General features: G+C 51.3%; 1 protein-coding gene across 1 annotated transcript; it reads left to right on the plus strand.

Annotated features, from left to right (window-relative positions):
* Nucleotides 1-904: 904 nt before the first annotated feature.
* Nucleotides 905-11814, plus strand: COMMD9 (COMM domain containing 9). The gene is made up of 6 exons (XM_056132647.1): nt 905-1015; nt 6168-6293; nt 7641-7780; nt 9053-9087; nt 10032-10135; nt 11620-11814. The coding sequence occupies exons 1-6, from the start codon at nt 965-967 to the stop codon at nt 11758-11760; spliced, it is 597 nt and encodes a 198-aa protein (XP_055988622.1). The 5' UTR covers nt 905-964; the 3' UTR covers nt 11761-11814.
* Nucleotides 11815-12550: the final 736 nt, after the last annotated feature.

Here is a 12550-nt window from a genome sequence, read left to right on the forward strand (position 1 = left end):
TCTGAAGACTGGGTAAGCCAGAATTCTGTACTTCCCACTCAAAATCCTTCTTACAGTCATTTAGATTACCTTACAGAATAAGATTATTTCCATAAATGACCCCGTTGCATCACAGTTAAGGGAGCTTCCCAGGGAATATCTTCATTTCACCCCTTCTCCTAAGTATTTCCCCCTGCTCCTCAAACAGACCTTCCCTTGCGCTGGCTATGAGAAAACCCCTAAATACTTTAAGCCAGTGTTTCTCAATCCCACTGTTTTCTTTTCTCTGTTACTTCTCTATTTTCCTCACTTCTCACTTCCCACTGTTGACCCCACCCCCACCCCCACCCCCACGCCAGCCTGATACTGCGGCCACCCACGTGAGATTTTCCCCTTTGTCCCCTCCTTGGAACATCCTGGCAGCACAGGGGTGACCTATGATGAAACTCTACTGTAAGCGATCAATTCCTCCCGGGATAAGGCAACCTATACCAGCGCCTCCCATCCCTCAGACAGAAAGCAGGCTAGACACTTGGAAGCAATTTCCCATTCTGAAGGTGGTGAGAGGCAAATTCCAAGAATTCCAATATGTACACACACGCTCATCACTGCACAACGGAGACTTTCCCAAGGTGCCTTCAGGTTCTTTCCCCCCCCCCCCCAATCAGTGTGTTTTTAAAGGAATGCACAACTTTCTCCTCTAGAGCCTGTAAAGAGGCAGCAAAATAAATAAATTTCCCGCGCCCTGGGCCTCGCATTGCCTGGGTGCTCCAGGCACCCGGGAGGTAGGGGGCGTTGGTGGTGGGAGGTGGAATCTTCTATCCCTTTCACATGCATCTTGACCCCGGAGTCTTGAGGACCACCAGGTGCTTGAGGACTACAAGGCGTAGGTTTGCGGACTACAATTCCCGGCATGCCTCGCGACCGAGGGAGGAGTCACGCGACCTCGTTCCGCCGCGGGTCGCGGTCACATGACCCGGGGAAGATGGCCACGCTGACAGCGGAACACTTTGCTGCGCTCCAGTTGCTGCTGAAGGTAAACTGAAGCATTGGGGGTGGAGGCGGTGTAAGTCCCGGGCATGCCCTCGGGGTTGATGCACCAGGGTGCTGTCGCCCTGCTCCCCCACGCTTGCCTTGCTGAACGCCCCTTCTCTGCACCCGGGCCCTCGCGAGGGCTTTGTGTCTTCTCTCTCCTCCACAGTCCCACGTTTTGTGCACTTGCGTGGGCCGTGGACAACACGACATCCTGTTGAGAAGCCTATGAAAGATTAAAAGGGTGGAAGGGATGTGCGCCTAGGGCTTTGTAAGGATCAGAGGAAATCGATGGGTTGGAATTATTTGCTTAACTTCTGACTTCCTCTGCAGAAGAAGGAACAGCTTGACTTCTTTCGTGGAACTTGGAGTACTAACATTTTGCTTTTATTTGCCTCTGGCCTTTTCTAGAAGAATTTAGGGTACATAAAGAACTTTTTTTTCTTTTTCTTTTCTTTTTTTTTTTTTTTTTTTTTTAGGAAAGAGCAGCAGCGTGTAAAAGGGTAGAGATCTTGACAGTCAACAATTAGTGGCATCATGATGTCATCATTGGTTCATGCAGCGGTCCCTCTTTTTTTTTTAATGCCTCCCCAATGTTAATTCGAATTCACCATGCCTGATATCTTGCACTGTTGTTATTTACTCAATAAGTAGTTGTTTTAGAATTAATGAAGAAGGAACAAAGCTGGGACTTGAAACTCAAAGCTCTCCACTCACGGAACGGTGCTTCTCACTCGTTTTAGCTGCTCTGGCCTCTTTCTGCACTTCCCATCTCAGTGTCCTTTAATCGAATGGACATTTATTTAATAAGCTCTTTAAAAAACAAAAAGAAAAGCACAACGCATAAAAGTATACAAATCATAAGGCACTGTAGCACTGTCATCCCGTTGTTCATTGATTTGTTTGAGCAGGTGCCAGTGATGTCTCCATTGTGAGACTTGTTACTGTTTTTGGCATATAGAACACACCAGGGGTAGCTTGCCAGGCTCTGCAGTGTGGGCGGGATACTCCCAATAGCTTGCTGGGTTCTTCGAGAAGGATGGAGGAATCTAACCTGGGTTGGCTGCAAGGCAAACGCCCTGCCTGCTGTGCTATCACCCCAGCACAATCATAAGGCACAGTCTAATAATTTATTGCATGCCCTTGTAACCAGCACTAAAGAAAAAAGGATTCAAAAGTTCAGCACTTCAGAAGTTCCTCTGTTGCGCCTTCCTTACCCTTGCTCTCCTTGGGAGTAGTAATCACTATCATTATTTCTGACACCATCATTTTCATATTGCCCAGGTTTGAATGTGCATTAAATGATACAGCATTGGCCTGGAGTGAAACTACAGCAGATAGGGCTCCTGCCTTTCCCGTAGCTGACAGTGGCTTGATCCCCGGTGACCCCATAAGGTCCCCTGATTCCCCCCTGAGCTCAGAGCCAGGGGTAAACCCTGACCGCCACCAGGTGTGGCTTCCCCCACCCCCAAATAGATATAGCATATGATTTTTTTGTGTCAAACTTCTTTTGCTTTCCATTACACAGCAGTAGTTCAGTTCTGTTTTATGCTTTCTTTTTCTTGGTGAACATTTTATGAAAGTTATAATTTTGGATGCTTAACAGGCTTACTTACAGGCAGTTGTTAGAAATAATGTGGAGTGATCCATTTTCCTGTTACCCTATTTACTACAGTCCTGCTATCTTGCAAAACAATAGTATAACACCAGTAGGGCTGGAGCAATAGCACAGTGGGTAGGGCGTTTGCCTTGCACGTGGCCAATCCAGATTCGATTCCCAGTGTCCCATATGGTCCCCTGAGCACCGGCAGCTGTATTTCCTGAGTGCATGAGCCAGGAGTAACCCCTGTGCATGACCAGGTGTGACCCAAAAAAAAAAAAAATAGTATAACACCAGTACCAGAATATTGACTTTGATGTCACCAAGAAAAATGTCCTCCCATTGCCATTATTTTCCTCCTCTTTTTCTGGATTCCATTCTAGTTCCTAATAATATACTCTTATTTCATTGACATTTGCTGGTGTTTGTTTTATGGCCTAGAGTATTTCCTGTATTGGTATATATTCAGCAGACACTTGAAAGGGATATAAATATACTGTTGCTACTTGTCAGAGTGTGCGTAAATGTCATTTTGATTGATTGATAGTGCTGTTGACATCTTCTATATCCTTGTGAATATATGTCTAGTTCTATCAGTTGTTGAAAGAGGAGTGTTAAAGCCTCCAACTATGCTTATGGATTTATCTCTGTGTCTCCTTTCAGTCAGTTTGTTTTTTGCTTCACATCTTTTGCAGCTCTTGCAAGTTGCACACATGTCTAGAAGGTTGTCCTGATAAATAGAACCTTTTATCATTCTATGGTGTTCCTCTCTGTTTGGGGGTAATTTCCTTTACAGTGAACTCTGTTTCATTAATACAGCCTCTCTAGGTTTCCTTTGAATAATGTTTACGTGGTATGGCAAAATTATCTATATCATTATAAAGATAATGATATATTAACTGATACATCATTTGGAAGGACTTTTGTCTGCTGTTTACTTGTTGCTTTGGGGACACAGCCAGCTGTACTCAACTTACTCCTGCACTCAAGGATCACTCTTGGCAGAGCTTGGGGGATTGAATCCAGGTCTGCAGGATGAATCTGCTATATTGTCTGTCTGACCCTGAAGAAACTTCTTCTTCATAAAAAGCGTTCGAGTCACTATTTAAAAATTCAGTCTGCCGGTTCATGGGTTTCAGGTTTTTGTTTTTGTTTTGTTTTTTTGGGTTTTTGTTGTTGTTGTTGTTGTTGTTTTGGGGGAAGGGTTTTCTGGGCCACACCCACCAGCGTGCAGGGGTTACTCCTGGCTCTGCACTCAGGAATCACTCCTGGCAGTGTTTGGGGAACCGTATGGGATGCCAGGGAATTGAACCTGGGTCAGCCATATGCAAGAGAAAATGCCATTCTTGTAGTACTATCACTCTGACCTAGTTTCTGTTTTTACTTGGTATATTTAAGCCATTTACATTTAATATAGTATTGCTTATGTGAGGTTTAAGTCTGACTTTTTAATTTTTTTTCTGCTCTTAAACCTTTTCTTTTTCCTTTTCTCGACTTTCTGTGGGTTATCTGAACATTTTAAAAACTACTTTGATACATCATTTGGTATTTTAAAATGCATTTCTTTAGGGCTTTTTTAGTGGTGGTTGTAGTTACTATGTTAGATACATACTTAAAGGCATGCATACACATACATGTGAATTTAGCAGTTAATCACTGTCATCATTTCAAGTGTTTAAGTATTGAAAACTTACTCCCCTTTACATTCTTTTACATTCCCAAATAAGAGAAACTATTACAGTATAACAGTTTCCTCTAGGAAATCCAGACATTCAAGAAACAAGCCTGTTGTGTTTATTCATGCTTGTCACATTGTCTTTCTTCCAGTGTTCCAGAGAGTATTCGCTTATTGTTTGCTTTCTGTTTCTAGGCTCTTAATGCTTGGTTTGGGGGCAACGTCCAGCACTACTCAGGGCTTACTCCTGGCTCTGTACTTAGGAATCACTTCTGGTAGACTCAGAGGACCATCTGAGGTGCCAGACCTGCTGTGTGCAAGACAAGTGCCTTACCCATTGTACTATTTCTCCAGCACCTCTTAATGGTTTTTAAAGGTGTGTCATATAAGATAGTTTCTTAGTTTACCTTCCTCTCAGACTCTCCTGATATCCTAAAGGATACTTTTACCTGACACCATATTCCAGTTACTCCTGGCTTTGCACTCAGGAATCACTCCTGGCAGTGCTCAGGGGACCATATGGGATGCTGGGAATCGAATCCGGGTCAGCCGCGTGCAAGGCAAACACCCTACCTGCTGTGCTATCACTTCAGCCCCTTTCATCATGGTTTTTTGATGAGAAATGTGTTGCCATTATAATTGTCTTTCCTTCATGGTTAAATATTTATTCTTTCCTTTGAGATATAAAACCCAGCTCCCGGAAGCGTGTGGCTGCATTTGTGGCCACGACATCTTATTATCTCATTCTTACTTTGGACAAAGTGGCAGGCTACCAGATGTAACCTGCCTACACGGCAGAGTCTGGCAAACTCCCCGTGGTGTTCCGAAGATGTCAAATACCAGTAACAATGATGGGTCTCATTCTTCTAACCCTGAAAGAACCTTTAATATGGCACTTTTAAAAGAAATTTCAGGGCTAGGACAAAGGAGACATTACTGGGGCCTGCTCGAGGCAATCGACGAACAACAGAATCGTCGTGATTCTTTGAGATTATTTTTTAACTGTTTAGACTTTGACAGTGATGTGTCTTGAAGATTTCTTTGTTTAGCATTTACTTGGGATCTTGAATTTATGAGATTCTATCTCTTAACTAAATTTAGGATGCTTTCAGCCACTATTTCTATAAATTGTGTTTCAGGCTAGCCCTCTTTTATCCTCACCTTCCAGGACTACAGTCTATGGATGTCAGATCTTCTCTTATAGCCCCAAAGACCCCCGAGGCTTTCTTTACTCTTTCTTTCTGTTGGTTTCTCTGCTGTTCAGACCAGGCAACTTACGTTGTTTTCTCTTCCAGTTCACGGACTCTTTCATCTGTCCTTGCATTTCAGTGCTGAGCCTGTTTACTGTCCTTCCTTCCTTCCTTCCTTCCTTCCTTCCTTCCTTCCTTCCTTCCCTCTCTCCCTCCCTCCATCCATCCCTCTTTTTTGTTACTATAATTTTTAGTTGGAAAATTTTGTTTGTCGTTGAGGGCAGAGAGGTAGTAGAGAGGAAGGTGCTTATCTTGCACGCAGGCTGCCAGGATTTTATCCCCAGTACCCTGTATGGTCCCCAGGCATCACCAAGAGTGATCCCAGAGTACAGAGCCTGGAATAAGCCCTGATCATCACCAGATTTTTGTCCAAAATCAAACAAGCAAGGCTGCTGGGATTTTATCCCCAGTACACCATATGGTCCCCAAGCATTGGAAAGGGGGCAGTGGTGGTGTGTGTGTGTGGGGGGGGGGGGGCACTACCTTCCCCGACACTTAAGTGCACCCTGCACCTCTGTCTGGAGTCTCACAGACGCCCCACCATGACCGAGGCTGTGTGTGGTTCTGAAACGTGGGTGTTTCTTCGCAGTCTGAGTTTGTTCCTTGTTCCCGTCTGTGGATTGGTTCCTAGGCCTCCTCGAAAGATGTTGTCCGGCAGCTGTGCCGAGAGAGCTTTTCCAGTGCAGCCCCCGGCGCCCACCCACTGCTGGAGACGACGTGTTCCAGCCTGTCAGTGACCCGGGCGGAGGCCGAGCAGGTCAGTGTGCAGAGAGGCTCCTGTGCCCTGAGGGTCCCTGGAAGTCCTCATCCCCAAGCCACAGCCCCTGATGGCTTCCCTTTCAGACCCGTGCCCTGGATCGTGGGGGCCAGAGCCAGCCTGGGGAAAGTTTGCTCTCTGATCCTGCCGCTTGTCGGGGTTCCTCCATGGTCAGTGAGCTCACCGAGGGCAGTTTCTCCCAGATATCACTAGTCCCAGGACAGATCAGGTGTCCTCCTGGGTCTCTGCCAAGCTCAGCCACTGGCCGTGAGAAAGGGTCAGGCAATGCCAGCTGCGCGGGATACGTGGATGGCGCGTCCCAGCGTTCCATGCACGTGTCGGAAACGGGAACTTCTCCAAGGCCCACACTGCTGAGTTTTACCTGGGAACTTTGTTCAGTGAAATCCACTCTTGAGGGCAAAAAGGCAGGCAGGAGATGGTGGGAGGGAGCCAGGGTGGGGGGGGACTTCCTCTGGGACACCCAGGCAAGGACTTGGGTGCCAGCTGTCACCTAGAACACGTGAAGGTGGCAGTGGGGAAAACAGGCTGGTGCAGCTGCCCGGTGTGGTCACCAGTGGCGCTGTCGTGAGCAGCTGGCCCTGACTTGGAATCCTGTGGAAGAGCATGGGAGCGCCCCCCGCCCCGGCCCCCACAAGGCCGCCCCTGAGGAGCAGGGAGCAGGGTTCTTCTCCCAGGACTCCCACACCCCCAGGGACCCCTCCCTGCTGGGTGATGCCCAATTGTAGCATCCCCTGGCCCAAGAGAAAACCGCGCAGCCAACAGGTGACCACCCACAGCTTTTAACTCAGCCCCAGGAGAACTTCGTGGCAAGGAGAAGGCCAGGGTGGCGCTCAGGGTTCTGATCGGCTCTGGCTCTGCGTCCTTTCTGCTGACAGCTTCGAGGCAAGGCCATGCCACCGCCTGCGGGTCCTTGCTGCCCAGCCCAGGGATCCCAGGAGCCAGTTCAGTTAAGGGAGTGCCACTCTGGGTACTGGAAGGGAGCTCAGGGCCCCTCACAGGCCATGGTCAGCTGGGGGCCGCAGGGTGTCCCCAAATCAGGGCCGAGTTGCCTGGTGTCACTGCCGACTCTCCCTCCCCCACCCCCAGCCGCTATACATGAGGTAGGGAAGTTGCACCTCCACGGAAAAGAGGGGGCTCATTCACCCTGTACTCTCCCCGCGCAGAGTGGTGGGCAGGCAGGTAGCTTTCCGGGTCAGCAGGTAGACACGGCATCCAACCCCACAGTCTCCCGGGGGGCCGTGTTGGTGGTGGATCAGGCCCTTCCCTACCCTTCTGCCCTTCGCCCGTCCCCCTCACTGGCCCAGGGCCACCCTGTGTCCCCCGCAGCTGCTCCAGGCCCTGCACGGCCTCACCAGCCTGGTGGTCTTCCGCAACCTGACCTCCGCCGAGGCGATCCTGGCTCTCTTCCCCGAGGATTTCCACCAGAGCCTCAAGAACCTGCTGACGAAGATCATCCTGGAACACGTGTGAGTGTGGGAGTCTCCCCTGCCCCGGAAGTCAGAGGCGGCTTGGGAAGTCCTGCTTGGGGAGGTCGGCAGGAAGGAAGAGAACGCCGCGGGGCCAGCGGCACGCGCTCCTTCCTGGGGAGGCCCATCAGGAGTCAGGACCTGGGAGTCTTTGCCATTCTAGTATTTGGCGAGGAAATTCAGTGTTGCTGCAAGCAGTGGAGCAGACCGTGTTACAGCATGCCTGTGTCCGCTGCACAGCACTAACACAAATGAGTTGCCGATCAATAGCTATTTACCTTTGGCAGTGTTTATTCTACCACCTATGTGGATTCTGGGAAGAAACCCGGTATAATTTAATTAAGCAGTTCATGGATGCTGGGTGTTGAGACTTTTGGTGATTTTCAGTTTGGCAAACAGGGCTTCGGCAGAGCCTAGCTCCCATGTTTGGTCACCAACTGGAGTGGAAGCTCTTCTCTGGCTTCATTTCCTCAATGGCGTCACTAGTCATGCACCAGGAGGGCATGAGGTGCCCCTCTGTCCACACCTTCACCTGCCCCGAGGGTTTGGTGGGATTTTTTGGTGAGGGAGGGATTGTTTCTTAACATCCCCCCCACCCCACCCCTTGCCACTTTCACTTATGACAGATGGTACCTGATTTTATTTTTTTTTATATTTTTGATACTTACTATGCCAGATCATTTTTTTCATGTATTCAGCGGTCATTTATATTTCTCCTGTGAATTTTCTGGCTAGGTCAAGCCTTTTAGACTCGTAGAATCTAGGCAGAACCAGTTCACTCTTGGCTAGCAGCAAATTGAGTCCAAACTCCGCTGGGCATTAGCAGGTAACGGCTGAGGGGTTTGTGGCTCAGAAGCATTCTCAGATGTGCTCGTGTGCTGTGCCGACCCTGCTCACCTCTCATCAGCTCCGTCGTTGCTGGCGTATTAGACCATCTGTTCTGCAGTGTGTTAGCCAGGCTGTGAGGTGTGTGGAGCAGAGACTCAGGGAGGGGAGGTCACTTGTCCTTTCTAGGCTTTGCCTCTGGGACGAGAAGCACAGTAGGAAGACAGTGCATCCCGACTTTGCTTTCCCCTCCGAAATCGTGAAAGCAAGCTGCCTTCCCTTCATGGAGTTTTGTAAAACACATGGATCCACCTCTTGGAGAGAAGCCGCCCTAGGGCCTTTCTTCCTCCTTTGATGATTACAGCTTTGAGGCTCCAGTCCAAGGGCCTTCCCTGGGGTCTTCTTTTCATCGTGCCTTTTCTTTGTCTCTCTCTCTCTCCCACACAGAGCTACTTGGAGAACTGAAGCCCAAAACAATCAGAGTGAGTACCGTGATCACCCTCCCTCCTGGCCAGCCATGGTCCCTGAGAGTGTCTTTAACCAGAGAGTGAAGGGAATTATTCTAGCCCACACCCAGCTGTAGCCGTCATGTGCATTCTGCTTTTTCATTTTCTCCCCGTGATCATCTAAATATAGTGCAGATCTATTGTTAAAAACCAAAACCTTAAAACCAAAAATATCCCCCGGTGGTGGGGGGGGAAGGGGGGTAAGTGAAGGACTTCAAATAATTGAATTTTCACTTGGGAGGAGGGGAGAGGAGGGTGGAAAAAAAACAACTGATCATAAATAAAACGTTCAGAAGGTCAGATAAAAGTAGATATTTAGGACTGAGCTTCAGGGGCTGAGCTCCTGCTGTGCACGCAGGTATTTGGGTTCCAGCCCCAGGAACACGTGTGCTCTGAGCACAGGGCAGGAACTGCAGGCAGTGTGCCAGCAGTAATAGCCCTTGAGCACAGCTGGGCATGGGCCCATAACCAGACTGCGAAGGTAACGCTTCATCAATGGCCCCTCCATTGCCCCGGGTCTACCCGAGTGCTGGAGTAGTGCCCACAGTGATGCTGGCAGCTGGTCCTGCAATCCGGGTTGGCCTAGGACACCCCCCCATACACACACACTTCCCCAGGAGGTGCGGCAGCCCACCGCAAGCTCAGCTTCTCAACCAGGTGCCAGTCTCGTTCCATCCTGGCACCTGAGCGGCAGGTGTGGGGGCTGGAGCCTGGCAGGACCACCACCACGGAGCCCCAGAAGCCCAGGGTGGAGGATGGGGGGCTTTGGGTCCTGTCTGTCTGTCTGTCTTTTTCCCCTGAGGCTTGCCACGGGGGCGGGGGGTGAAGCCAAAGGCCCGTCCCCGCTCAGAAGTGCCCTTCACACTGTGGAGCCTCGTGCACAGTGGGCGGGGCACTGAGCAGAGCTGTCCCCTCCACAGTCTCCCTGCCGCGCCTGGTGGACCTGGACTGGAGAGTGGACATCAAGACCGCCTCGGACAGCATTAGCCGCATGGCCGTCCCCACCTGCCTGCTCCAGATGAAGGTATGGCGGCCTCCAGAAGGGGTCCACACCCCCACCACCACCACCCAACCCGGGCTGCGCAAGCACCAGTCTCCAGAGCTTTGGCGTCTCTCACCTAAGAACAGAGAATGGTGGGGCTGGAGAGATTGGACAGAAGGTGGGGCACTTGCCTGGCACGCAGCTGGCCTGAGTGTTTGAACCCCAGCTCCACATACAGCCCCTTGAGCACCACCAGGAGTGATCCCAGAGCACAGTGCCAGGAGCACGGTTGGGTGGGTGTGGCTCAGAAACAGCCTAGTGACTATTTCTTCCCAGAGTTACTCTGCTGACCCCCTGGAGTCATCGTAACAGTGGAAATTGGAAACGCCAGTCATGAGACTTGGAATCGGTACCTTGCTGGCTCAAGGTCCCCCCCTTCCCCCTACACTGTGGGATGATTTAGCTTCCCCCGGAGCCGAGCGCTCAGACCACCTGCTCGGTCCCTTGGGTGCCCTGGTGCCCCCTTCCCCCTCCCCCAGAGACCCTGTTTGATTAGGCTTCCCGGTTTGTGAGGCGGCTGACAGTTTAGCACTTGGAGAAATGACGGATGTCAGTCCTTTGTTTTCTCCTGGTGTTATCTTCCCCGTACAGTTCCTTGCAGGAAGCTTTTTATGGCACCTCTCCACCTGCAAGCTTGTCTAGATAAAAACCAGATGCCTGGAACTCCGTATTGACTGCCCGGCACCCAGAGTCACAGCACCTGTCAGAGTGAAGAAGGAAGATTGCCTCCAGCAGCTGGCTTCCTAAATTCTAATAACTCTTGCATTTAAAAAAATAGATGGAAAATCTGAACACGGAGTTATAATATTTTCTCTGCCACCCGGTGGACTGTGCCCACAGCCTTGGGCACCTAGGGAATGTCTTCTTAGGGGAGTGTCCTGACTAGGGCTCGGCCCACAGAGCCCTGCCCAGTGCTCCCTGTCAACAGAGACTGGCCCCGCTGCTGAGATTTCCAGATTTCCTTTCCACCCTCTCCCTGTATCAGGGGCACTCCCAGCTCAGATGCCTCCTGACTGCCGGCAGACTGCCTCCCTGCAGGGGGCATATAGCACACACATGGCACACACATGTCATAGGCACAGCTCAGTACCGGCATGGCACACACACAGCTCACTCAGCACATGTACAGCACGTGCACAACTTACAGCACACACAGAGCTCACTCAGCACACACACAGCTCACACACAGCTCACCCAGCACGTACAGAACTCACTCAGCACATGCACAGCTCACTCAGTACATACACAGCTCACTCAGCACACACGACTCACTCACAGCTCACTCTTGCTCACACACGACTCAGCTCACTCAGCACACATGACTCAGTACACAACTGCTCACTCAACTCACACAGCTCAGCACACACACAGTTCACTCAGCAAACACGTGACTCACTCAGCACACGCACAGCTCACACAAGGGGGAAGCGTGGCTGCTCTGACCCGGGTTCCTGCTCTCTCTTTAGATCCAGGAAGACCCCGTTCTGTGTGGGGACAAACCGTCCGTGACAGCGGTCACCATGGAGCTGAGTAAGGAGACACTGGACACCATGCTCGACGGGCTTGGCCGCATCCGAGACCAGCTCTCCGCCGTGGCCAACAAATGAGCCGGCCGACTGCCCTTGTCCCCCCGGGCGTGTCCCCGCCGCAGGTCGGCTACTGAGCTCCCAGCCGCTGTGGAGGATTGTCGCGCTGCCCCACTTGCAGGACAGGAGCAGCCTGGCCTCTTCGCTATCCTCCTCCTCCTCCTTCGTCTCCCTTTTCTCCGTGAGAAGCCAGGGAGCATGAACCTGCACAGGCACCGGGTACCACGTCATACTGCAGTGGTGGAGGGACTGTCGGCTGTCCACTGCCTGCACCCGGCTGATGGGATAACCCAGGCACAACGCTGAGCGGGGCTCATAGGTTCCCTTCCTGCAGCCCCAGGACCGTGGCGGGGCAACAAGTTTGGCGCCGCCAGCATTCCTGCCTCTCCAGCGGAGCTGCCCCCGAGAGAGCAGGGCCAGGGGCTGCAAACAGCCCTGCCCAGAGTCCAGAGCCTTCCCCAAGCCCCTTCAGCCCTGTGGCCACCTCCCCACCAGCACAGGGCATCAGAAAGGGCCCCAGACCTTGCAAGCCAAGGGGCCCGGCCGCCCCCAAGGGCAGGAGTGGGAGTGAGGGGAAATAAAGACGAGTCCCAGAACCTTCCCATGGCCTTTGTGCTTGCCTCAGTCCAGTCGTCCAGTCTCCCAGCTCCTGCCTTACGAAGCCCCTGGATCAGGCACGACCCTCGCATCTATCCTGGGTCCTCCGGCACGTAGGCTGACGGTCAGCAGGTGCCTGTTCCAGAGCAAGAGACCAAACCAGGTTGCCTGTGTCGTGGGGACTCGGCGTGTTTGGATCCCTTCCTGCCCTTCC

Source organism: Sorex fumeus, unplaced genomic scaffold, assembly GCF_029834395.1.
Source record: "Sorex fumeus unplaced genomic scaffold, SorFum_2.1 ptg000007l, whole genome shotgun sequence".
Classification (NCBI taxonomy): domain Eukaryota; kingdom Metazoa; phylum Chordata; class Mammalia; order Eulipotyphla; family Soricidae; genus Sorex; species Sorex fumeus.

What these genes read in the sequence shown, in the direction of transcription:
- COMMD9 (XM_056132647.1), top strand. Translation starts at nt 965, where the DNA reads ATGGCCACGCTGACAGCGGAACACTTTGCTGCGCTCCAGTTGCTGCTG. An exon ending in CCCGGGCGGAGGCCGAGCAG is followed by an intron (nt 6,294 to 7,640) that starts GTCAGTGTGCAG and finishes TGTCCCCCGCAG; the next exon opens with CTGCTCCAGGCCCTGCACGG. An exon ending in CCTGCCTGCTCCAGATGAAG is followed by an intron (nt 10,136 to 11,619) that starts GTATGGCGGCCT and finishes CTCTCTCTTTAG; the next exon opens with ATCCAGGAAGACCCCGTTCT.